The 27,561-nt window shown below is 38.0% G+C and overlaps 1 protein-coding gene across 14 annotated transcripts in view; it reads left to right on the top strand.

Moving 5' to 3' along the window:
* Window positions 1-27,561, top strand: part of PIEZO2 (piezo type mechanosensitive ion channel component 2) — a 457,465-nt gene that overhangs the window by 379,376 nt on the left and 50,528 nt on the right. For 9 of the 14 annotated variants that reach the window (XM_035318200.1, XM_035318189.1, XM_035318191.1 and 6 more), the window contains 13 exons: window positions 1,502-1,534; window positions 1,880-2,109; window positions 4,973-5,133; window positions 6,064-6,240; window positions 6,417-6,542; window positions 8,450-8,650; window positions 10,498-10,702; window positions 10,875-10,976; window positions 11,446-11,611; window positions 20,662-20,905; window positions 22,083-22,179; window positions 24,059-24,218; window positions 26,753-26,842. In XM_035318200.1, coding sequence (XP_035174091.1) covers window positions 1,502-1,534; window positions 1,880-2,109; window positions 4,973-5,133; window positions 6,064-6,240; window positions 6,417-6,542; window positions 8,450-8,650; window positions 10,498-10,702; window positions 10,875-10,976; window positions 11,446-11,611; window positions 20,662-20,905; window positions 22,083-22,179; window positions 24,059-24,218; window positions 26,753-26,842 — 1,992 coding nt within the window. The remainder of the gene's footprint in view (window positions 1-1,501; window positions 1,535-1,879; window positions 2,110-4,972; window positions 5,134-6,063; window positions 6,241-6,416; window positions 6,543-8,449; window positions 8,651-10,497; window positions 10,703-10,874; window positions 10,977-11,445; window positions 11,612-20,661; window positions 20,906-22,082; window positions 22,180-24,058; window positions 24,219-26,752; window positions 26,843-27,561) is intronic. The other 5 variants (XM_035318202.1, XM_035318201.1, XM_035318196.1 and 2 more) reach the window with 1 other exon arrangement.

Here is a 27,561-nt window from a genome sequence, read left to right as displayed (position 1 = left end):
AATGAAATATATCTATGAAAATGAAATATGGCCTTATTTTCAGCAGCTGAAACTACTGAATATACTGTTTAAAATAAAATATTTTCAGATTAATGGACTCTCGGCTTCATAGCTTAATGATAAGTGGTTTTAGTAAACATTTTCATGGATGTATTTATTCAGTGAGAATTCTGGGACCTTAACTGTTAAGTTTCTATCCATCAGCCACCTTTTCTGTATTTTTTGGCAAGCTGTATAATGTTACTTTCTCAGCATTGTTTAGTCAATTTTCTTTAGTTTTTCCCTCATTTGAACTACCAAAATTTCCAACTTAAAATATATTGGAAAAATACTTCTGCTTGTGTGACTTTCTCATTAACTGCTTAGCCTATGCTCTTATTTTTTAATTATCAGGTGGCTAAATCTAGATTTTATTTTCTTGAACCGTAAAAATACTAGTTAAAATTGGCAGAATTTACTGTTTAAATGATCATGTACCAGAATTTCACATCATGAAAAATAAAGCCCCAAGATAGTAGGATAGAATATTAAATTTACTTGCAGTTCTATAGGAGCAGTCTACCAGGTATTTAAAAATATACTGAGTATATTAATTTTGATAGTATAACTAACATAAAGTTACCAGATCATATAGATATGCACTTGCCAAAGGAAAATTTCATTGCAAGAAGTCCTATTTGGAGGGACTATTTATGGCACTAAGCTCTGTGCTCAACAGATCACACGGAATTGGGGAATTAGGAAAAGTGGGTTTTATGCAAATATGGGAGCTGAGTCCCAGTAGCACAGCTGAGGGGAAAAAATGAAAATCGAAAACTTTCATCTGAAATCATATGATAATGTCTATTCTTTGAGAAGGCAAAAGGAATGCTGGATAAGTCTCAGAATAATTAGCACCATGGCAATAGAGAAATATCACTTCTGTGTTAAATGAGTTGCATCCCCCTTTTTGTAGTCTGAGAATTACTAAAAGACTACATATGAGATATTTATAAATGTAAAGCTCTATGTGAGATGTACAAAAGAGAGAATGAATGTCTCTAGCAAAGAAAGACGTGATAAAGTATACTGAGGCCACATCCATGGATTTTTTTGCTTCCATTTCTTCATAAGCCTGGAAGAATACTTGCAAATTCCTTGGCTTCACTTGGCTTCTCCCATTTTTCAATAGGAAGAAGGTGAAAATGCCTTTACAGTAATCAGTCAGATACTTGTAATGATTCAGCTGCATTACGGATGGCATGGGACAGTGCTGATCATGTTTAGCACTGGTGTAAATAGGTTGCCCCCTTTCCATCTGTGCTGCAGTTCCCTGTTTCTTTATAGAAGCACCCTGTGAATGTCATGATGGCATGCTCTTGGCATCAGAAAGCTTCTGCAGATGGAGTAGGAGAATGCTTTATTACTTGTGATGTAGCATGACATATTCGTCAATGACCTTCTTCTGTAACCCCTCTGTTCTCATCTCCCTTTTTCTTTCTGTTCCAATTACTTTGAGCAGCCTCAAGAACAAATTACCAAACCACCAAAATGAGTAAGTCCCCTGTGAAGTCATGAAATGTTTGCTCTTAAACAACGTCATTTCATGCTTCTACATCTTAAACTCTGACCATTTTCTCCAGTGGGGAAAATGTCAAGTTTAAGTGTCAATACCACTCATTACTAACTAACCATTAGTATCTGAGTGAGAAGTAGTTACTAATACATTCCAACTCAATTTGCAGTGTGTGTTTGGAGAAAGTACCAGAACCATTAAATTTCCCACTTCTAAGGCATTTTCCATGAAAAGTTTATTTTTATTTTTTCTAATTATACATCGTGAAAAAGATTGCAATGTCATTACCATTAAGTTTGCTGACATGTTACTATTTACCAACAGACTGGTGCACCAAGATGGAAGCCTGCCTGACATAACTATGATGAATTTAACAGCCAGCAGTGAAAAGGAAGAGGATAAAATGCTGAAAGAGGCTGGTGAGAAAAGAATGGAAGAGCCAGATGGGGAGGGAGGGAAAGGGAGGGCAGAAAAAGGAAAAGAAGAAGAGAAGGATGACGACAAGGAAGATGATGATGATGAAGACAGTGAGTCAGAGGAAGAAGAAACTACAGGTAAGTCCTGCAGATTAAGAATTTTGCCTTCCTCAGCCTTAGGTAACAGTGGTAGCAGATGGCTTATTCTTGGCCATCCCTGCTCACTTTAATTATCACATTTTCCTTCTAATTTTACACAGAGTCTTTGCCAAAGCAACCTGAACTGAGCAGATGGCTACTTGTCAATTATTCAACAGGCTGCAGGTTTTTCTAGGGAAAAATCATACTATTTCTGTAGGATGCAAAGAGAATGAAAACAACAACATCAACAAAAGCCTTTTATTCAAGAGTGAATTCTTCTTGGTATTCTGGGTTGGGTTAATAGGTTACCCCAAACCTTACAAACTCCTTTACAGTGAAATCTCTTTAAGATAAAGAAAATACACATACATTTTTAATCTCTGATACTGTATGCTTTCAAGGCATTTCAGTTTAGAAGTTCCAAATGGCTTTGCTTCATTATTCATGTGCACATTAGTGCCATATTTTTCACTTCTGAATAAGGAATGTGTAATTGATGCCAGATTAACATAAAAATGCTTAAGGGCAGACATGGGTAGTGCTGTTGTTGTCATTCTTGATATTGCTAGTATGAACTCCTAGCTTGAATTATATCCAAAACTCCGTTAGGAATATTAGCCATGAGTGAAAACCAGGGAGAGGCATTTAAAATACCCAAGGAAGCTGTACTGTCCAGAAATAGCCTTACCATAGATTTGGTTGTTTGTGTCAATATTTATAGGACTGTGACACATAAACAGAGACAGGGTCTTTGTCAAGGCAGAATGGCAGGGGGGTTGGCTTAGCTGCCCCATGGGAGCTCAGCTGCAACTATTTCTCTTTCCTGGCTGGGATGTCTTCCCTCACAGAGATGTTCATAGGACATGGAAACCTTTCTTGGCCAGTTCTCATGTGGTCTCTGAGGAGTGATGAGGTTGTTGCATGCTGGCCATCCCCACGTACCAGAAGGGCTGAGAATGGAGGCCATCTGTTGAAGGTTACCCTGTGCAGTGACATGCAAACAGGGAAGTGGGGAGCTGCATCCTTCTCCCTAGCCCCCCCCCACCCCCCCACACACACACTGCAGTGAGTGGGGCCTGGCAATAGCATGAGATGCTGCTTGCCAGTGTGTGATACATCCTTAAGCTGCACGTGCATTTATTTCTACCAAATAGTTATACCACTGTTAAATGGCCATGGCCATATGTCTGACTTTTATCATTATTTTAACGTTTGTGTGTGCAGACTTTCTTGTACAGTGATGTACAATTTTTCAATGAGTGGAATCAGGGCTGTATCTTATCCTCTGGGCATGTGGTGCTTTGAAATGCTAGACAGAGCTCGCTAAAAGACCTCACCTGCCCTGTTACACTTCACTGGCACTGTCTGGATATACCTTTCATGGTGGTAATGCTACAAATTGAAATAAATGCAATGAACTAATGAGAGAGGACATCTATAATTGTATAATTCTAATTCTCTAAATACTTTCCTTAAATACACTCATCGTACTCATAAAATCACACATGTAGGATTAGAGTTCTCTTGCTAGCTTAATTTGTCAAGTTTAATTATATAATCATGCATGTACCTCACTCAGTATTTTTATTAGGATTTTCTAAGTTGTGCTTGGGGAAAAGGACAGAAGAAAAAAGTATAATTTGGAATTTGCACATCCGGTATTTTAAAAATCAGCTTTTTTTTACAAGTGTGCATGTGTTTTTTCACACAGATATGTGCAGAGTAACCATCTTGGTTTGCTTTATAAGCAAAATGATCGGATGACTTGAAATTATTGTGTACACGAGCTGGTAACTCTTTAGTGTTTTTACCAGATTAGGCAGTGACATGTTTTGGTCCCCTGTTATTAGCTGTAAAAATATTCTCACAGTATGCAAAATCCTTCCTAATCTCCAAAATGCTTCTGAAACCTCTAGCACAGTGTGAAGTCTTTATGCTAATATGTAAGAGACTGATGGAACTGTTTTCTAGCCAGCTCATAAGCAAAGATGGCACTTAGAGAACACCGTTTAGTATATGTATTACTACATATTCATACCTAATAGACATTTCTTGTTGCCACGTTTGATCATCAGGGTATTATTTAGGAGGATGGCTTTTGTAACAAAGCATTGTCTGTGAAGGGATACATTCACCCAATTCAGGATCTTAACTTGCTAGAGCTCCCTTTTCAACTGAGAGAAATATTCAACTAGACTGCAATTTACCGTACCTGTTTTAGATGTCTATCTTGGGATGACACAAATCACATGCTAGGAGGGTGTGCTGTTCTCAGGGCATTTTATATGACTCTGACATACAACAGCTTTAATATAGCTGTCTAAAGCCATGTGACAAGAACACTTGCCATAGTGTGCGTGAATTTCTCTCAAGGTGGCTGAAAAGCTTTCTGAATAATATTCTGTGCTTTCTGGAAACAGGCTGCATCTGTATCTTCCAAACATCAGATAAAATCCTGTTCTTTCTGAGGGGGGCCAGGTCTGCAGAGTCCCAGATCTAGTCACTTTGTGGTAATCCCTAAGCTTATGTCCAAAGACACTGGCAAAAAATGGAGCCCAAACAGGGCTTTGCTAGAAAAAAATGAAAGCAGAATTGGCAAGGGAAGCCACCACCAGCACTTGGCAGTGGGGAAGCTGTTCAGTGAATGTGGGTCAGAAGGGAGGATACCATAGCTGAGTGGACTTCAAGCGTGTTTTATCTTAGTTAACCACTGAAGCAAACCTTTTAACCTCCTTCATGTCTTACTCTAAGGCCTAGAAGAGCAGAAGTAGAAAGCTCGTTGTTCCCTGATGAAGCATTCCTTTTCACAAAGACCTTCTGTTTTTCTCCTCCCAATGGTTCTGCTTGAACATCTCTGCAGACTTAAGGAACAAGTGGCATCTGGTGATTGATCGCCTTACAGTGCTGTTTTTGAAATTCCTGGAGTATTTTCATAAGATGCAAGTCTTTGTGTGGTGGCTTTTGGAGCTGCACATCATCAAAATTGTCTCCTCTTATATCATCTGGGTCACAGTGAAAGAGGCAAGTAAACTACTGCTGTCAAAATCTTACCCATGGTGGAGGCTTGGGAGCTGCACAGTGGTACACCTGGGTGTAGGGAGAGACCTTCCTCATGGCAAACCTCACTGAAGCTGTGGCATCCAGCTGGGCTTGTCAGCTGCTGGGGACCTGCCTTTCCATTGTCTCTCACAGTGATATTCTTCCTGCCCAGATATTCTTAGTCCTCCCCCTTTTTTCTAGATATTAAGGTTTAGTTAGTCTAATAATTTGGACTTAAGAGAAAGATCTCCTTCCCTACACAGTGTGGGGATGGAGGGTGTAGAAGAAGACTAGGAAGAAACAGCTGGGAAAATTACTTAAACTGGACCTGAATAAACAGGAATATGGAACTGCCTTTTAAGAAAAAGTGAGGACTGCCATTATCTGTGTCATTGGTGGGGGCAGCGTGAGTTCTCCACCTGACATAGTCATTTCTTGAAGAGGGTTGTAGGACCAGAGCCCTTAGATAGCAAAATAAAAATCCCTTTTCTCACATCTTTGGGCAAAAAAGAGCTCAAGAGGATGAAAGCAAGTTCCACATACACATGATTCTGTTTCATCTTTTTTTTTGTTTCATGTGTGCTAAAAGCAGCAGAATCAGCATTTGATTGCTTGTACTTGGCATCTGTTGTTTCTAGGGTGGATATGCAGTGTTGTGGGTCTAAGAGTAGTCATACTATGTAGGAGATGATGTTCTTGCTAAAATATTAAGTTTTTCGTTCGTTGCTTACCACTTTGTGTGTGTTACTGTGAATATTGTTGTAAACAATTTTTTTTCAGTACTTTCCTGTTTTTCTGTGTCCCTTTGTTTTGAGTGATTTTTAGTTTTTAATTACTATGGAACAGGTCAAACTTTCTCAGTTCTCCTGTTACTTCATGTAATTTCTCTCCATCCTGTTTTTGTGTTTTCAGGTGTCTCTGTTTAACTTTGTGTTTTTAATTGCCTGGGCTCTTGCTTTGCCATATGCTCAGTTTCGCCCACTGGCATCAAGTATCTGCACTGTTTGGACATGTGTGATTATTGTCTGCAAAATGTTGTACCAGCTCACATCTATTGATCCCAGCACTTTTTCCAGTAACTGTACATTGGTGAGTATAGATGTATATTAAAAGGGTTTGACTGCTGCTTTCTTAAATGAAGAGCAAAAGGAAACATTTCAAGTATTGAAAATTAGAATTCACCTGATATATTACTGTTGATTATCATTCCAACCCCAAGCAGCCTTAAATAGATTTTTTTATAAATCATTGCATTTTCTTTTTAGCCTGGAGAGAACGAAACCAAGGTTGATATCGAAGAACTCAAAACCTCAATCCTCTACAGTGGTCCAGTTGATCCTGCAGAGTGGGTTGGATTGAGGAAGTCTTATCCCCTGCTTGTGTACTTAAGGGTAAATTCTTTAACTATCTGTATTGAAATATTTTCTTATTTGTGATGAAATCAGTAATGTCTTTGAAATATATTGCACATACAAATTAATGGAAGCTGTTGACAATAGGGAAGTACGAAAGGAAAGAAATAGCAGAAAGCCATATCTGTTATATAGGTCATTTCCAAATGGGGTTCAGTACCAATTAAGATAATCTGCATGCAGAAATACAGCTTTCTGACTCTACTGTCTGTTAAAAGCACTCTAAGAAATGTGGTATTTAAGAGCTCTAAGTAATGAAGAGGTACGTAGCTTTCAGGTATCAAAGGAGTGATGGGTCTAATTGGAGTAATTGCCTTGCTTGACAGTATATGATATAAGCAGTTAATTTTTTTAAGTGCTTATTCCTTAGCCACAGTTTAGAAAATGAAATAAGCTAAGTTAATAATTCATTCAGACACTAGTAAATTGATATCTTTTGTTTTTCTTCTTGTTTTTGGTTGATGCCTGTGACCAATATTGTATTATTCCTATCTTGATTAAAAAACTCTACTTACAATAAAAAAGTATCAACTCCCAGGGAAAACCTGGCGTGTCTCTTAATTTTAATATACACAATTTAAAGCAGGCAGAAATCTGTTGATTGAATAATAACAGGCTTTGATCTAACAGTAGATTTATTTCTCATTTCTTCCCTAAGAGTTTGCCTCTGGGTACTTCGTTTGTGCAGTCAATACATTAGGTGTCTCTGCCCTCACCAGGTGCCCTTTGTAGTGCCGCTACCTCTCACTCCCTTAGCCATGCACCTCCAGCAGTTAAGAGTATATGTGGGGAAGTGCAATGGCTGACACAAGAGTTCTGCATGGAGGGTGAAGTTGCCAAGTGGCTCAATACTAGGAGATTTACATCTATAAATAGGTAATACTTTGTGATTAGACACTATTCTGGAAAGGTTTTAATTGAATTAGCAAAGAAAATGTATCCTTTATATAGAGAAATCCTAGTCAAGGGCTAGACCTGAAGACCCATCTTTAAGTCTCGGTGGGTTTCCCTTATGCCCCTTAATAACAGACAGTCAAAATCTCTACATTTTTAAAGTGATGAACCTATCTATTGTGGGTTGTGTAAAACTCCCCAACAGCAGTGGACAGCCAGGGACAAAAAACAGAAATAACTTCTTGTAAAAATAAACTAATTAATTAAAAACATTACTGTCCAAACATTTCTTGTGAACAGAGATCCAGAGATTGCCTCTTCAGCTTCAGTTGTGGTTTCCTTGAGGGACTTTCTCCAGGTTTTAACCAACTTTTAGAGTTGGTTAATATTTCTCTTTCATTAAACTAAAAGCAGGTCTCCCTCCTGAGAAAGAAAACTCACCTCAGAGCAGCTAAAGACTTCATTTCAGTCAGTCTGGCACTGGGACAAAAGGAGCCTTGCCTGAATGAAGACTGACAGCTAGACTAATCATTGTTCATTTGAAAGAGTATCCAGGATATATTTGCAGTACTGAGGGTCCTTGTGGTTTTAGGAAGTTAGTACTTGCTAGCTGAACCCCTGCAGCTGATTTTGTAGACGCTTGTGTCCTCTATCTCCTCCAAAGCAAGCATAATATCTAAAGAGAAGCCATGAAAGATGAGAGAGAAAATAGATGGGTCAATGCATTTTCAATTCCTTTCTAAAACTACTGTTCATTACAGTATTCTTAAAGGAATATCTTAGCTTCCAAATTTCGGTACAAAGTCCAGCAAGTGGTAGGAACCTCACTTTGTTTCAATGTTAGTAGCTCAGAATAAGTTCCATTACGTCCTGGAGTGTGGGGGCTCTCAATATCAATTTTAGTATTCATTGGTCTATGTTTATCAGAAAGTTTTATAGCTTCTTGTGATTCTGATTTTTATTTAGTATTCTTCTGATTATATGTCCTACAGAATAATTTACTGATGCTGGCTATTCTGGCTTTTGAAGTTACAATTTACCGTCATCAAGAGTACTACAGATGTCGAAATAACCTCACTGTACCTGTGACTAAAACCATTTTCCATGATATTACAAGAGCACATCTGGATGATGGACTGGTAAACTGTGTCAAGTATTTCATAAACTACTTCTTCTACAAGTTTGGTTTGGAGGTAAATTGTAATATATTAATTTTATTTAGACTGTTATTCCAAATGTTTTGGTTGTGTTATTTTTTGGATACTAGCTTTAATTATGTCTGACAGTGGAATGCTTCTTAGTAATAACTTATGTCAGATCAACAGTTGCTATCTCTCTGCTAGTAGTGGTTTTCAATTTGGATTTATTTTTTATGTCTTATTTGTTTTCTCTTTCTACTTGTTTTTCATCGATCTAGCCTGCTATTCCTTAACTCAACAAAAAGTAGGACAGGTGGGGCAAGGGACAGAACTGAGGAATACCCTCACATGAACAAATGCACAGGAAACGAGGAACTGCATGAACAGAAGGAAGAAGGAGCTGGCAGGCCATTGTCTCCATTTAAACATTTATGGACTTTTTTTTGCCTCTGGCTGCACAAACACATGCTTGTTGCTAGAACTACTAAAAATCTACAGGAGCAAGAGCTCCAGCAAAGGTTATTGCCATTTTGTGCAATATATTTAAGACAAAGTTCTTTCTCCAAAGATCAAAACACAAAACGTTAGAAGAGGCAGGTACAAGTTTAGTGAAGTGATTTTTTTTCTGAAGATCCATGACAAATCCTAAATATCTGGTTGATGTCTTATTTTGTAGAGGATCTGCCTGTCTGCTTTGCCAGCAGCAATGGCCCAGATGGGGCTTAAGCTCAGCTAATGTATTCCTTGTATCTGGCACCAAAATCCCAGAACTGAAACTACCCTGAAGGCAAACTGTGCTGAACATGCACCTCAAAAAAAATAAATAAATAAAAATAAAATAACATAAAATAAATTTGCTCCATTTCTGTTTCCCCAGCTCCTCTACTTGTTTACAAACACACAAAATGCACTGTCAAAATTGTTTGTGAACAAACAAAATGTTGTTTTTTTTTTTTTTTTGTTTTGTTTTTTTTGTTTTGTTTTGTTTCGTTTCAAAATGTTTAATGGCTATCTGCAAAAAGTAACTGCTAGGTTAAAGCACCCCAAACCTAGTCAGAATGATGCTCTTGACCTGTGCATTAATGACTACCATCCTTTGCTCCTGATAAACAGAATAAAAAACTGCTTATGGCCATTCTGAGAGTTAGGAATGAGAGATAGTTAAAATTAATCAGCAAGTTGTTTCCCTCTGGAAATAAATTTAACCTCATCCTAATCCGAGGAAAGAGGAGATCAAAATAGTGAAGTACATTGGATAAGTGATTCAATATGAATTATTCACCACGTCTGAAAACATGCTTCATGGCACTGAGTGAAGGATCTACTTTAAGTGGAGCCAGAGAACAGAAATGGTCTGGGAGGAATGGAGAACTAAAGTTACCTTACAGCAATTGCCTGGATTTGTCTATAGCCAACAGAAGTTATATTGTCTAAATCCCTTTTCTTTTTGTCTGGTTCCCACATGAGGATAGACTTTAGTTGTTGTTATTCTTAATGGTTCCTTTTCTTTCTCACATCTGTAAGTGCTATCAAAATATATGGCTATGTAATATGTGCTTTGCTTGGCAACAATTAAACATTTCATTTATAGGCTACTGTGAAAATGCTCTTTCCATTTCATATCTTTAGATATCACACAATGGAAACCTGCTTTAGTGCTGTATTCTTGTAGCTGACACTCATAGAAGAGTACTTAAAATCTGGGCAGTTGGGGTGTGGTGGGAGAGGTTGGTGGTGGACAGATACAAACTGTTTTAGCATGTTGGCTGGCAAAGGATTCCTGCAGTCAGCCCCAGCACATGTCCAAGCATTCTGTAAAATCCCCAGAATAGTTTATCATTGCTAAATTGACTAGCCATCAGGTTGCAAATGTCGCTTATTTTTCTTTACTCCCTTCCCAGACCTGTTTTCTTCTATCAGTTAATGTAATTGGTCAACGAATGGATTTTTATGCAATGATTCATGCCTTCTGGTTGATTGCTGTATTGTATCGACGTAGAAGAAAAGCCATTGCAGAGATCTGGCCAAAGTATTGCTGTTTTCTGGCATGCATCATTACATTCCAGTACTTCGTTTGTATTGGCATTCCACCTGCTCCTTGTAAAGGTAAGTACACTTACCTTTTATGGACAATTATAGGGCAAATATGGACAATTATATGCTTGCTTTTACAGAAAAGTGCTGGGAAATTGATAAGTATTCACAAGTATTCAGAAGAATAGGATGAAGTAATGTTTGTAAAGTACTGATTGTGTTTCTACGTGCTTCTGTCATATAGACTATCCATGGAGAAGTGGTAATGCCAACTTCAACTCAAACATCATAAAGTGGTTATACTTTCCAGACTTCATTGTGAGACCAAACCCTGTCTTCCTTGTCTGTGAGTATTTTAACACATAGCTGAGAAGTGTTTATGTGTCTTTTGCTTAAAACATCTGCACAGTGTAATTTGAAGCCAGACTTTTATTTACTCTCCAGCAGCCAGCAGACATATTCTGTGGGAAGTTGAATACAAAGTGTGGCTTTGTGTGTAGCAGAAAAATTCAACAAATTAGTAATTTCTGCATCTGTTTTTTCAATATTCCATTTTTAATAAAGCAGTGTCAAAAAGTATGAATTATTTTCCCTTTTCTAATTTATTTTTCAGTAAAAATAATAGGAGATGACAGGTAAAAATTAAAATACAGTAATAAATGTCAAATCAGTGTTAAATGCATTGAAAATAACAGATATTCAAAGCATGGGAAAACTATATTATAGCATGGTAACTATATTATAGCATATCACCACCACTCCCTACACCTCAGTTAATGACTGAATTTATCTTTGCAACCCCTGCTTTCTCCTAGATGATTTCATGTTGCTGCTGTGTGCATCCTTGCAAAGGCAAACGTTTGAGGATGAAAATAAAGCTGCTGTACGAATCATGGCTGGAGACAATGTGGAAATTTGTATGAATCTTGAGGCAGCATCTTTCAGTCAGCATAATCCTGTTCCTGACTTCATTCACTGCCGGTAAAAAACAAATCTTAAGCACTTGGAAAATAGAGTGCTTCGTTTTTGTGAAGTTCTCTAGTGTGAAAGTAACTCTCACAGCTACCAGTTTTACTTGAAATTTATACGCATATGTGTTCCCATCTCATAACATGCATTTTACTGCTTTATGAGACATAAGCCAGCTTCTGGGTAATCAGCTTCTGCTTTAGAAAAAGGCAAGTGGAAACAGTCTCAAGAGTCTTACTAACACTGCTGATTGTTCTAAGTGCTCCCCAAAGGGATATTCAGTGATAAATTTGCCTGAAAGCACATATTTCCTCCCTTAATGCCCTGTGAGACAATGTTTGTGGTTGACTTCAGCACTCCTGTGGCTTCACCCAAAACACATACGTTAGCAAGAACCAATTGTTGTCTCAACCTGCCCATATACATGCTTAATTCCACTAAGTAATTACTCATGTCTTGCAGAGATGTTGTCTAAGAGCAATCAAAATAATACACAAAAATAGGAGAATGTCCTTGGCGCTATTTCATCTAGGTAGTAAGAAACTTAAAATTGTCTTGAAAGGGCAAGTGGCTTGTCTTTCTGTGCCTCAACATTGCATGTAAGGTTATTTAAGAAGGTGAATAATTTGAAGGGGGGGGGGAGAGCCTGAGACAGTCTGTTCCTCCCGGTCTTCAAACAATGGAGGTGTCCCTGTGTGATCACTTCAGCAAACAGAGATTAGCTCAGTGCTTCTGAGTTGTGCCGGGCATAGTATTAAATGAAGGTCTCTCTGACAGGTTGATGCAGTGTTACAGGAATAAATGGGAAGAATAAGATTTGTTAGCTACTGCTTTTTTCAGACTAGGTGTTTGTTCTGAAATGTATGCTAACAACAGATGAGTGAGTGTGAAAGGAATAACAAAATTTGAAATAACGTCTAGTGAAGTCTCCCTTTCGCTGATAAATTTGTATTTTTGTTACCAGACAAGTGCAGTCACCAAAATCCCTTCTCAAGATCTTTAAGATGATACTGCTGTTTCTCTTAGAAATGATGGCCAAATGTGTCTTGAAGTAACTTTAAAGAGGAGACAATAGAAATACTTTCAGTTGACTCAACTTGTCCAGAGATTTATAGTCACTTCTGTGTGTAGGGTAAAAAGCTCTCCCTCTTGAGTATTTCCAGCCTCCACAGTGGACCCCATGCTTTAGACCCACTAACATAAACGAAGTGAGAGAAGTCATAACCTCTTTTCAAAATACGCCATCAAATGGGGATGTTTTCCAAGAGACATCTGCCAAACAGGGCTTGGTCATAACATCTCTTCAAAATACTCCATCAAGATGGGATGCTTTCCAAGAGACATCTGCCAAATAGAGCTTGCTCAAGAGGAACAAGCAGGGGGATCGGCTGAGTTATTCTTACTGCCACCGTGGTGGCAAAAGCTATTTCAGCAGTTGCATCGGGCATTCTGATATGCTTGGTCTCCTTGGTCACTGGCAAAGACCATTGCTAGTGATGTGATTGCTGGCAGAAAGAAGAGAGAGATCTTTTTTTCCCACCTTAATCTATGGAAAAAAAAAATGTTGTGAAAAAATTATCAGTGACACTATATTTGGAGGCTATCTTCAGAAGCGAAGCGGGGGGAGGGAGGGCACACAAGAAAATCAGTGCTTTTTAAACAGTCTAGTTTGGCATCGTTTCAAAGTTCCCTGGCATCTGATAGGTATTTCTAGTCATCTGTAGAAGATATTCCCAAATGGCCAAGCATGAAAAGTTTGAAGCACAAAGGATGTTCTTTGAAGATTTTGGATGGGAATCAGAGTTAGATTTATAATGGAAGGCAAAGTCCAAGCTGAACTGGCCTGCTGCCTCTCCACAATCCTTTGGGTTAAGTTCTGTCTTTTGATTCATTTGCATGGCATGCCTCAGCTTGAAGCCATTGGTGGCTTCATATGCGTTCAAACACACTACTTGGCACATGTTGAGAAAATAGACCTGTGTATACATGATTAATCCTGTGCAGCCATTTAATTGGGAATGTGAAGTTTGTGTCTAGGAATAAGTAATATTGTTGGAGGAAAATAGAAAAATCAACAACAATACCAACAACAAAAAAAGCCAACAGAATTATATTCGTAGTGTTGAGCTGTACAAATAACCCCTGATCACTTTATACTTGTTGCAGATAAATACAGAAACCTGTGTGACTGTTTCCTGTGATAGTTTTGTGTTGTGTGAATAGAATGAAAAGAACAAGGTGGGGAAAGAAACAGAACAGGGACATTTTTGTTGAAAATTCCATCAAATGAATAGAGAACATGTTAATTTCAGGAACAGAGGAAATTCCTGTTTATGATATCCTTCTTGTAGATGCTGGGGTAGGTAAGCTTTTTTTTTCTTCTGAATTTGAAGTGTAAGCTTCCTGAAACTGTAATTGGAACATACTTGTAGAATGTGTAGACAGGTATAAACAGAGCTTCCTTTAGTATGATTTGCGTAATAGATCTTTCTTTTAGTATCCCATTCAGTGCCTTCATTAAAATGCAGATTTTTCCCAGGCTTTAAATGGTGTTATTTTTGAGTGATCACACTGTGCATATGCAATCTTAGATGCCTAATTTGCCTCAAAGAAGTGACAGAGAATGGCTGGACAGTCTCTTAAAGTGACTTTGAATCCTTTATTAGAGATTATAAATCTTTAAAGAGAAGAACTCTCAAGCTCTGGAGAACACACTGAAGATATACCTCAGAAGAAGATGTATGTATCTGGCCTCTATTCAAGACAATTTGGTGCTGAAAGGGCTTTACCTAAAAATGTTTTTTTTTTACTTTGCTGCAGAAATTTCAGAATGGTCTAAATATTTTTTTATCAGGGACAACTACCTGGTTCAAAGCTTATCTGAGCAAGTTAAATGAAAAATGGCATTTATCCAAAAGTCAATCAGAAAGATCCAGACAGATAAGTGAATACAACCTGGTTATGAATAAATTACAAAGCATCAGAAAAGTAGTGCTTAGTATTCATGTGTTTTCTGAGAAGCCTAATGTATATTTACTGCTAAGGAAAAGAAGTGGCACTTGAAGACTGAAGCATCCTTCTGATGTGTCTGATTCATTGAGAAGGTGCCAGTTTGTTCTAATAGACATGGCTAAAAAGCTTTTAACTGCAATATAAACAGTGGCAGAAAAAAAAGTAACACATTTCCAAATGCTTAATTTTCTTCTTTCTGTAGAAATACTTGAGCTCAGCAATGATAAATACAGTCTAAGGAAGAGATTTCCTGAAATTTTCTTGTCTTTCCACCCCCTGATTTCTCATGGGATATGTGCTTAACCCCAAGGGAAAGCAAAACTGAAGAAAAAATGAAGAATAGAAGTAGGAGCTTTTAAAATGAAACAGAATTTAAAGTGACTTCATTGAGGATAATCCTTTCCCACAGTCTCTAATGCCAGAAAATCCTCATTTCAGTTCTCAAGCAGTTTTCCGATGTTCTCCTAGACATTGACAGGGAAATAATTTGGGATTGCAATCTACTTTTTGCCCCCTGAGAGCAGAAAGAATATTAACAGTCAGTCATTGAACTGTTCCTCCTGGGAACCATCATCAGGTGAGTCAGAGGAATTCTCTCAAAGGCAGCTGTAATGCCTTTCTTGGAACTACAGTTCTAACCTGGGTTAGTGAAAGAGGATCTGCAAAACATCATTTTAGGCTTCCCATCATATTTGTATAAAGCAAATAAACATTTTGTTGTTAATAAAATGGCCTTAAATAACACAGCTTTGGATTTGACGACTTTTAAAGCAAATAGAATCATGAAGGAAGGACTTTATTGGTAAGAGGATGAGAAAAAGAGAATATCAGTCTTAAGTCTTACAGGATATATCCATAACACTAAATTCAAAGAAGTCCATTAAAATAATTGCGCTCATTTTCAGAAGCTTTGATGTGGCTATTGGCAAGCAGAAAATCAGTGAACCTGACTTTTGGAGTTTGAAATGGAGCTACAGAGGCTACTTGGTGAGAAATTAGCAGTGTTGGGATCAGAAAGAGAAACACTGATGTAGGGTCCAGGTGCAAAGAATGTAAGGAGTAGGAGATAGGGAAGAGGGGAAAGAGAGAAGAAATTGAGGGAACAGAGGTAAAGAGACAGCTAGCAGTGTAAATATATAGGAATAACATGCCTGGAGGAGGGAAAGAGGGTAGTCATCAGAAGAGGGCTGTGGGAAAAGCCCCGGGGTTATATAGAAGTGGTGAGTCACACTCAGAGAAAAACAGGTGGCTGTTAAGGGACCACAATGAAATGACCTAACAAGATCTCCTCCAGAATGAAGAAGCATTGAACAATGTCAATGTGACAGTACAATATTGTCTCATTGGTGTGTAAACAGAAAACTGTATTCTTTCCTAAAATTCAAAGTGCTGACTTGAGGGCAACCTGATCTAGTGGGTGGCATCCCTGCCTGTGGCAGAGGGGTTGGAACTAGATGTTCCTTGAGGTCCCTTCCAACCCAGGCTATCCTATGATTCTACAATTCTGTGATTCTATGATTATCAGCTGCAGCATCAGTGCCTTGGGAGGCCTGCAGGCAGAGGTCTGGACACTGGACTGGCCACAGCCAAACACATTATTGAGCCTGCTGGGAATACACCTACACCTAGAGCAATCTTTTTGCAACAGGCTGGACTGCATTACAGTTAACAAGTGATTCCTGTGCAAATAAAATATTGAAGTGATTATGATAATACTAATAAAGCTTCAGTAAATAAAAGCAGATAATTTGGTACAGGCAGCCATCTGAGGTTACAATAGTTTTGATGGATGGATGGAATGAGCTTCAGATTTTCTCTTCCTTGTTTTTGAACAAGATCACAGAATCATAGAATGCCTCGGGGTGGAAGAGACCTTGAAGATCATCTAGTTCTAACCCCCTGACATGGGCGGGGACACCACTAGACCAGGTTGCTTGGGGCCTCATCTTACCTGGTCTTCAGCACCTCCAGGGATGGGGCATCCACAACGTCTCTGGGCAACCTGTGCCAGTGCTTCACCACTCTCTGAGTGAAGAATTTCCTCCTAACCTCTAATCTTAATCTCCCCTCTTTTAGTTTAAAACCATTCCCCTTTGTCCTATCATTATCTGATTGAGCAAAGAGTCACTCTCCATCTTTTTTATAAGTCCACTTAAAGTACTGAAAAGCTGCAGTGAGGTCACCCCAGAGCCTTCTCTTCTCCAGGCTGAACAGCCCCAGCTCTCTCATCATCTCTTCGTAGGAGAGGTGCTCCAGCCCCTTGATCATCTTCATGGCCCTCCTCTGGACCCGCTCTAACAACCCCATGTCCCAGCTCCATGCACTTTGACTTGCTGAACCTCATTAGGTTCACATGGGGCCATTTCTCAAGCCTGTACAGGTCCCTTTGGATGGCATCCCTTTCTTCTGGTGTATCAACTCCACCACTCAGCTTGGTGTCACCTACAAATGTGCTGAGGGTGCACTTGATCCCACTGTCATTGATAAAGATATTAAGCAGCACCTGTCCCAGGACATGGGAGACACCTGAGAGACACCATGTCACCAGCCTCCACTTGGACATAGAGCAATTGATCACCACTCTCTGGGTGTGACCTTCATATCCACTGAATGGTCCACCCTTCAAATCCATATCTCTCCAATTTGGAGACCAGGATGTCATGTGAGACTGTGCCAAAGGCCTTAGAGAAATCCAGGTAGATGACATTGGTTGGTCTTCCCTTGTCAACTGATGCAGTCACTAGAGTGACAGAGACATCTAGAGTATCAGTGAATTCTGCTAATGACACTGTTGGCCAATTGGCCAATTAGCCAGTTAGCCAATTAGAATTTCTTATATTTTGTCTTTCAAGATTCTTCTGCATATTTTCTAGTTCAGAATTTATTGTGCTATCAAAAGCCATGCTCTGATGTTCTTGGTACTCTGGTGTAGTGGCTAATCTTCCCCTGAAGTGTAACTATATTCCTGGCCTCCAGCTGCACACTCCTACCTTTACTGTTATTTCAACCTTGAATTCATCATGCCAGCAGCAAGTTGGTTCATAGACTGAACGGTCATATAATTAGCCCTTCCTTCTGTCTCCCACAAAATAAGTTTAAATACATTTGCTTCTTTAAACCAGTTTAAAGAGACAGAGCCAAAGACAGAGCAGGAGTACACAGCTGAGGGGATGAAGGGGAGTGGGACTGTCCCCTTAGGATTTAGCTGTCTCTCAGATTTTCTAGGTGTATTGTCAAATGCCACATGCTGAGGGTGGCTTCTCCTTTCTGAGAGTGGATGTGGACTTAAAGAACACTTAGAAAATGAGGTTTGGCAGATTTACACAGCATTAAAATAATGATATTTGTGGTCTGCAGTGAAAGCATAAAATTATGGTATATGCTATCCAAGATTAAAAATTTTCTGCTATGAAGAAGTTTTCAAAAAAGAAGTTAAGGCTCCTGACTGACTGTGTTTGTGCAGGGTCTTCTTAGCTGTTGGGGTAATCTTGTACTTCAGTCTCTCACTGTTGCATTATAATCTCCAGAGCAAGGAACTGAAACTCTTCATTTCCTAACTTTCTGATTTTGGAAGCTTTGCATCCAAGAATGCATCATACAGCTTGAGAGGCAATAGGCTGAGAACTGCCCCCCATCCCCAAATCATACCTTCATTTCTTCTCATCGTCCCTCCATCCCCCAAACATAACTTTGTACCTTCTCTTAAACCACTTGACCTACCTATGTTACTGTAAATAATTAAGGAAAATTAAAGGGGTGCTTGGAAAATGACTCCATGCTATAACAGACAAATACAGGCATCCTCTTTACAATAGAAAGAAGTATGGTTTGGGGAATATTTTCATGTACCTGAGACTATTCAGGTGTGATTCTGTCCACTGTGCTCTGTGGGGCATTGTTCTTGGGCCAGCACAGGTGTATCTGAGATGGTCAGTGATATTCACAGTTTAGGTGTACCCCAAATGACTTGTTCAAAAACCACTTTGTAAGATGACAGCTGGAACGTGAAATCTTTTATATGGTTGGTCTTGCTTGTAATTGTGCATTTCCTAAAACTAGAAAGATTTACATCTATAGGAAGATGACATCTCTGGGAACATCATACAGTCGTATTGCCTCCTGCCTTGTGAGAAGCTTTTCTTTTCATCTTGTTTTGTTTCCTGGTGGGTGTACTGATGTCTAATGCTATTATGTTTAATGTGTATTTTGAAAATGAGAAGAGCAGTTGTATTTGATATTTTAGATGACTGCTAAGATTGTAACAGATTATTAACATTATATTGAAAAAAAAAAAAAAAGCTAAATTATTGTATTCCTTTTCATATTTTCTCTAATTTCCATAAGTTTTAATATGAGAGTGGTATTTGCTGTTGCACTGTGACTCAATCAAATGCTGTGTGAATACGTTGGAAAGTTTGGATCCAGACAATTCCAGTTGTCTTTTTGGAATCAGAATTCATAGTTGTTGAAAAGTATTAAAATATTCTTGCATATTTGATCAATTCAGTTCCATCTGGGGCATTTTTCAATAGATGTTGATGAACTTCCTTTGTGGCAAAGGCCAAGATTTCTGAAATACTGCAATTGGTAGAACAGTTTCAGGAAGGTGATTTCTTCCTAGCCATCCATCACATAAGTAATTATTATTAATGAAACACCAAATATTTATTGTTTGTTTGTTTGTTTTTGTCTTGTTTTGTTTTGTTTTGTTTTTTCCCCTAGAGAAAAACAGTGAACCATTCTGAGTGAATATTAAGTTAGCGAAGGTCTGTTCAACTGATATCTTCAGCGTCTATATTTTCCTAGCGTGTATAGATTACTTGTTATTGTTTTATCACCCAAAACCCAGCAGCATTTCTAATGCCATGAAATTTTTAGACTTCACAGGCATTAGTCCATAAATTTATTTAACGTTTGTGGGAAATAAACATAGAGGAGCTTACTCATTACCTTTCATTAAATGCCTCTCTGGTTAGCTTCGGCAAGCTAAACATATAATACATACATATAAATGTAGGACTATAAATGCACACTCCTAGAAAATTCTGAGCCTGAGAACATCAAGCAGTAGAAGCCTTTTTATGTGGCTTCATCCACTGCATTTAGTTCATTTACTCCTTACATAGTTTGGCTTAGGTATATATGTACTCCCGTCGTGCTGTCTCCGTGCCTGGTTTCCTGACAAATCTAGTTTCACAGCGTGGGTGAACAGACCCTGAAAACATAGTACATCTGTAATCAAAACACTAAATGGGGGGAAAACAAGAATTTGTTGGGTTTGCAGTGTTTAACTATATGTAGCATTTGGTATTGCCTTTGGCAGATATTCTTATTTGAAAGCTCACTGAGTCAATATTAAGTCAAGATTTTGATGAATATAAAAATACCAAATTGTTTCTCACTCCTTCCCATTGTGGGCCAGGCTGATTTCAGATAGCTCTGTTTCTCAGCTTCCTGGGAAACCTCTCAGTAAATTCAGCACATTTACATTCTGTAGGAGCTTTTTTACTCCTCAAAACTTTTACAATTTATCTCCACTGGAGAAAGGTATTTTTAGCAGCTGTCTTTGAAAACTAGGCTTTTAACGAGGCTGAATTCCCTAGAAGTTACTCATAAATACAGAACTGTTTTCAGTGCAGTACTGTAGCTGGCTTTTGAAGATAGATTTGCTTTAGTATTACCCAAAATTCTTGAAAGATTATTTCAGATAGCTTTTAAATACGTGGCATTGACAGGTAATATCACTATCTTGAAGTTTGGTGAGAACATATTTTTCCCCCTTTTATGACACAAGGCTTGATCCTGTGTGATGCAAGGTGCCCTGACTGGGTGCAGCAAGGTGCTTACGCACATGAATGAGCTAGAATTGAGTACATGAGCCAGCCAGATCCACTGACCTTGGCATTAATCCTATGCAGATGCCCAAAATGCTGACGTGGGACGTGAATGCTCTGCTGTCTGTAGCCACAAGTAGCAGCTGGTAGCACAAATAGAGGAAATTTATCATTGTCCTCAAAAATGGTAATTTTTTCCTCTTCTTCTACTTCCAGGTCCTACTTAGATATGTATAAGGTGATAATATTTAGTTACCTCTTCTGGTTTGTGCTTACTATAATCTTCATAACGGGAACCACAAGGATCAGCATATTCTGTATGGGCTACTTGGTAGCCTGCTTTTATTTCCTTCTCTTTGGTGGAGATCTGCTGCTGAAACCCATCAGGAGTATTCTGCGTTACTGGGACTGGCTGATTGCATACAATGTTTTTGTGATCACCATGAAGAATATCCTCTCAGTAAGTAGCTGCTGCATTTCTGCTGCCCTGGGTAATTTTGTGGCTTCATTGGAAGTGTGCACAGTGCACTGAAGGGTCATTAAAAATCCTTTTCAGTATCACAGCCTTTTTCTAGTGCAAAGCAGGGTCCATTTTAAAGCAGAAACTGCAAGTGCATAGCCAGAGAATGCTAATGCATATACATTATAGGAAAATGTGCATACTTGTTTTCAGTCTGGCTCTGAGAAAGCTCACAAGCAATTTTCAAAGGATCAGATTCTGATTTCTTTGACTTGTTGAGTTGTTCCTTTTGAAGTCTTATGAAAGTTTCAGTGGGGTGAGAAGTGAGTTAGAAGTGCAATAGATAAATAGTGCGCATTCAATTAAACCTTTTATTTTAAACTAGAATCTTCAAGCCTAGTACTAGATGGAGTTGTTGTGTGACGACAAAATTATAAGCTGCATTCTGTTTTCCTTTAGAACTATTGTGAGCTTCAGGTGAAAAGAGACAAGTTTTATAATATAATGTTAAACACTTCTGCAAAGTATTAAAGGTTCTCTTACATTAATTAACAGTTTAGAACAGATTCTTGCAGTGGCACTAATAGGTGATTGAGACAAGGCAGTATTTAAACTTTACGAAAGATAAATTTAGATTTATTCCTGGCAATTGCCTTTTAGCTTTGAACATTTAAGTGCTGGACTGAAAAGAGCAGACATTTTTCTTTTTACATTTATATAAGTCACTGTACTGAAATAAAATTGATTTATGGGTGGTTTGAATTTGCAAACGTTCTAAATGCTCACATATGTGCTTCATTTTATGCTTGGGAATTCAGTGGGGCCATGTGTATGTTAAGTTAAGCTTGTCCGTGTATGTTTGCAAGTTTAACTCAGTGATTTATAAGTTGCTTAGCCGTCACACTGTATCACATGCCAGACATATCACTTTCTCTGCAAAAACACAAGCAAAACCTATATACCTGCTATCTCACGGATAATCAAAAGAACTAATTCTTGTTATGTGATGTGTGTTACTGCTGAAGACACTCTTACATCTAATCTCTGTTTTACTAATGAGATATAATTCAGCCAATGGCAGTAACAATATTCTCAAGTAATTTAATGAGATGCAATACTTTTCTTATCTTTATTTCTGCTATGTCTTGTTATATGAAACTGTTATTTTACTTTCCAGATAGGAGCATGTGGCTACATTGAGTCATTAGTTAAGAATAGTTGCTGGTTGATTCAGGCATTTAGCCTGGCTTGTACAGTTAAAGGCTACCGTATCCGTAAGTATAACTTGTTTTTCTTTGTAATTTCCTAAAAATAAAGGATCGCCTTCAAAATCTCCTACCATATTTAAAGTGTGCCCTCTCTTGACATAATACTTAATACCTTGTGCAAATGTCTTACATGAGCTCAGTTAATAGACCTTGGTCAGATATGGACTAGCAAGACAAGGTATTGAAAATATTTCAGAGAAACAAGGGAGATACAGGGAGAACTATTAACACCCCCTTAAAAACTCCACTCACATACACACAAACTGTTTACTGTAAATGCACAATTTGGTGATATGGGAGCTTAACACAGTTTCTTTGTATCTGCAGTTCATGCGATAACTGGGTTTGTGGTTTCACCATACAAATTGAGGTGAGTTACTAGCTCACCACCACTGCACAGAGAGGGCACCTTTTCTTAGCAGTAAACTCCCACTCCTTGCTGTGCAGCAGATCTTATGTTCAGCTGCTCAAAGGGTAAACCACTTCAGTCCACTAAAATGGCAAGAGGCTAAGCCAGCATAAAAGCTGTAATTTTTTGCAGGCGTAATGACCTCGGGCATTTTTTATGATTATTCTCATGTTGGTAGTGATAACACGGTGGGAGTGGGTAGCATGAGTGGATGGAGGCAATAGAAGGGAGAAGGAAGTATGGGGAGCAAGACCCTTCACCTCTCAGTGAACTATAAATTTGGCTCCACTTTGTCCTGACACCCTGTGCTGACAATTGAAAAATACTTTTTTTTTTTCTTTTTTTTTTTTTTTTTGTGGACCTTAAAACAGAACTACTGTTGCATTTCAGTGAAGCTGCAGCAGAGTTCTGAATTCCTGTTTCAGAAATCTTCACATCTGATCCTAATAGCTAAGTGGGCAGTAGAGGTAAAGGAAATACCAAGAATCAAATTCACAAGTTAAATTGTGCCCAGTGGTTCTTGTATTATCCAAAACCTTTGGAGCAAAATCAGAAATTTAGACATGGGTTTCTGACTCCCCAGGGGACGGGCATAGCAGGCTTAGAAATTGTTGAAGCTCAAACTTCCATATCTGTTAGGCTGGTTTGCTTGATTGTAAAGCCAGCTTTGAATCAGTCTCTCCCTTGAGTCCTCTCCATTCTGTAGGGCAGCATAGGCCATTTAGTTTATAGTCTAGCTCTACAAAACCCAGTTTTAATTTTTGAGTATTCACAAGAGAGTTATCTTTAGAGAATAAAGAAAGAAAGAAAGGAAGAAATAGCCAAAGCCAAAATTTAGAGGCAGGAGGAAAGGGATTTCCTCTCTGTCTTTCTCCTCCTATCCCAAAGGAAGCAGTTTTGTGGTTTCAAGTGTTTTTTTCTCTTCTGCAATGGAAAGAAACATCGAGGATTCCTGTGAACTGAAATGTGGAGAGGGAAAAGAAAAATATTAGATGGTAGTATTTTGACAAAAATAACACACTTTCTTTTCATGTTGATATTGTTCTTAATAAAAAAAAGAGACAAAAAGTCATTTTGAAATGAAAAAAAAAAAAAGAATTGTCATTCTAAAATGTGCTGAAATCAAATATTGCAAGCTAACCAAAAATACTCCTTTCCCAAACTTTTTTTTTTTTTTTTTTTCCCAAATGCTTATTAGAACAGGGTGAATTTGCTTGAAAATTCTTCACTTCTGATGAATTCTCAGTATTCATGGGATATCACATTGCTGGAAGCTTTCCAATTAGCTGTACAAGAAAATACACTTCAAACAGAAGTGCATGTCAGTGGTCTTAAGAAAAATGAAATTAAAGTTCCTCAATTCAAGTCAATTTAAAGGCTTTATTTAAAGTTGTTTTAAAGGCGTTATTTAAATGATTAAACATTGTAAAAGATACTTATTTCAACAGTTCTTATGCTGATGGTTTCTTTTTCCAGCAACCAGCAATGTAGATTGTAAACTGCCTAGTGGAGAAGCAGGAATCATCTGGGACAGTATATGTTTTGCTTTCCTGCTGCTGCAAAGAAGAGTCTTCATGAGTTACTACTTCCTTCACGTGGTTGCAGATATAAAAGCTTCTCAGATCCTAGCATCAAGGTAACATAAAGTTTAAAAAAATAAACAGATTGTTACCACTCCTGTTACTACTATACTTGTTTGTTTATGATATGTAGTACCAACAGGGTCCTGGTAGTTAACATTAATTTAAACAATCCATGCTTATTGCAAATTGCAAATGCAACACTGACACAGCAGACACGAGAAAACAAATTAATTGAGAATCTGATAGAAATTAAAGCTACCACACACCATCTGCTGTTCTCATAGCCTTAATTAAAAGCTGGGAAAGCTGATGTGTGTTGCAGCAATCTCTCAACATCAGTATGTATGAGAGCAATTGCCAGAGTTTCTAAGCCTTGGAAAAAAAAAAATACTTTGAGATCAGAGTCTGACACAATGGACTTTAAAAATCACATCTCCAAAAAATGTCACATCAGGAAAAATACAGAAAAGTTATGATGTCTGGTTCATGAAGACCCCAAGCATCAATCACTGAACTCCAACCTGGTGTGGCAAGTGTCACTCTGGGCCTGTTACTTAGACTTTTCACAAGCATCCACTCACAGCTATCATTAGCATAACTATTCTTTTGTTTAATTGTTTGTTTGTTTGTTTAATAAAAAGGCAGATCAGGAATGAAATTATTACTGATTTCATTAACGTTTCTAAGGAATTACTTTTGTCACAAGTGGACTAAAAATATTATGGCAACCCCCCAAAAAACAAACAAACAAACAAACAAACAAAAAACATATGCGCATCAATTTCCATCCATGTTTGAAGGCAAATTTGATTTGCATGTTCCAAAAACCAGTCTTTTTAATCTTCCTTTTAATTCCTTTCCAGGGATTTATATAAAAAGGAAACATGTCTAGATACCCTATTGACCAAAATTCATTGCTGTAAACGGAGCTACCTAAAGATCTATGCCTCAGTCCTATATTGCCTCTCTCAGATTTTTGCTTTGGGATGAATTTTAGTGCTAATGCCAAAGACCATGGGGTACTGCCATTTTGTAGCTTTGTTGTATGTGTTATCGAGTTAGACTCGATGATCCTTGTGGGTCCCTTCCAACTCAGATATTCTATGATTCTATGATTTTATATTCTCAGTGAATATAACACAAAGCTAAGTCATGAGTGGCAAAATGCCTCCTAAATTGGAAAGTTTCATCCAGAAGGAAAGAGAAGACTAATTTAAATGACAGTGGGCTGGGTTGAAAGAAACGTGTTTGGTTTCTATTTCCAGCACTGTCTTTTGGTGTGATACTGAACCTACTTAGCCTTCAGTTCTCCAGCAGCAAAAGTGGAGACATACTGGCCTATGTCAGAAGCTTTGTAAAGATAAATGTATTAATGACCAGGAAGTACTGAGACATTATAGGAAGGAGAGCCATGTAAACACAGAGATGTTATTATTTTTTTTAGCTGGCTGTATGCCTTGCTAAAATACAAGCTTAGAATTTATTTGGACTGTGGAGAAGGTCATATTTGTATTCAGACAGTATAGTCTGAGCCTGTCTTCCAGTTGAAGTTAATATTGGAAATGCAAAGTCCTTACCCTAATAAGATTAAATTGTGATATTAACAATAGTGACGAGGCTCTGGTTTCAGTTTTCAACAGTCTATAAGAATTTAGGGGTGATCAAGCTGCTAAGGAGAACACATTATCCCTTGTGGCACTTTACCATACTTTCAGACAAAAATGATTGCCAGTCTTGATTGTATTCCTTCGGAGGAAAAAAAAAAAAAAAAAAAAAAAAAAAAAAAGCGTTACTGTGGTTATTGGTTATGTTGCATATTCCATGGAAGGACCAAAAATCTTATGGATTCTGATGATCTTATTGAATTTCCAACAACAACAACAAAAAGAAGAAGAAGCAGAAGATGGCTTTGAATCTCTTCTACTTCCCTGAGAGAGTCTTTGAGACTCTTCAAGACTCTGAGAGCTTCTGATTGAATAGTGAAGAATGGCTTAGACATACGGTTTGTATATCCAAATTACTGAGTCAATTACACATTTCTAATGAAATGGGAGTTAGAAGTCATTTTTTGGCACACCAGAAACCTGGTGAAGGATTTGTGCCATCAGATAGAAAGCAAGGTAATGTTTAGAGGGTGAAAATGAAGCTGAAGTGGTCCTGGATAAAGGCAAAAGTCCTGAGCTGGACTTTGCTCACAGTTTCCAGGGAGCTGAGGCAGACGGGCAAGATGATTGCAGTGCTGAAATAAATATAAAGACCAAATCCTGGAAGTGTGCAAGAAGTCCTGCCTCAGTCTTGAATCCGTCCATGTTCTATATTCTTCAGGACTGGAAACTCAAATCTCCCATCAGTGACTAGAGGAACTTTTACAATGAGTAAGGATCACAGTGTTTGACCCAGCTGTTGAAATAATTGACTCTAAGCAGATCAGTATTCTGTATTCATTGATTATTTCTTTTCAGCCTTGGATTGACTTTGTTTGATTAAATACTATACAGAGGGAACACAGTTCTCTGATTATCTGGCAAAGAAACATTTACACTTCGCTCTCCTTCTTTCCTTTCTTCCCCCCCTGTTTCTGCTGTAGGGGTGCTGAGCTTTTCCAGGCTACGATTGTCAAGGCTGTAAAGGCAAGAATTGAAGAGGAAAAAAAATCAATGGATCAACTGAAAAGACAGTATGTATTTATATATACACACACATAAACATTTTGTATACATTTTTCACTGATTCTTGGCATTTACCTAGCACTTTATTTTGTAGAAACATTGATTAGGTTCTTGATGTATGTTTTTGCAACTACAGAAATGGTGCTCAATTCACTCAGAGGTCTTAGGTATTTCAGTATCACACAGTTTTAGAGTCATCTTTTCCAGAAAGACATGCACTGCATAATCTAAACATTCATTTAAAAGCAGAATCACATTTCTAGGACCAAAGGTTACAAGGCTGTCATAAAAAATCAGTCTGAAATGTATTGATGCATCTAGTCCTCAGTGATCCTGAAATTATAATGGAAACAGATGTTTTATATAGCGAGAAGATGTGAACATCACTGCTCATTCTGAAGGCTCTTCTAAACCTTAGAAATCTAATGATGACAAGTTAACAAGATCAGCATTTAAGTGTTCCGCACTTGAGTATCATAGCAATGTGACCATATAGTCTTCTCTTTAAGAGATGGTTTATGATATTACATGCTATATTTTGTTTTCTGGTAGAGGTCCAGCTCACATTGTGGTTTTGGTTATCCTGTTTTGTGTGGCATGCAATGTGAGGAAATGTGAATAACAAGTAATCTTTCTTTCTTTCTTTCTTTCTTTCTTTCTTTCTTTCTTTCTTTCTTTCTTTCTTTCTTTCTTTCTTTCTTTCTTTCTTTCTTTCTTTCTTTCTTTC

This window comes from Oxyura jamaicensis, chromosome 2, assembly GCF_011077185.1.
Source record: "Oxyura jamaicensis isolate SHBP4307 breed ruddy duck chromosome 2, BPBGC_Ojam_1.0, whole genome shotgun sequence".
NCBI lineage: Eukaryota > Metazoa > Chordata > Aves > Anseriformes > Anatidae > Oxyura > Oxyura jamaicensis.
The sequence above is the reverse complement of the archived record's forward strand: the minus strand, read 5'-3'. Positions and strand labels throughout refer to the sequence as shown.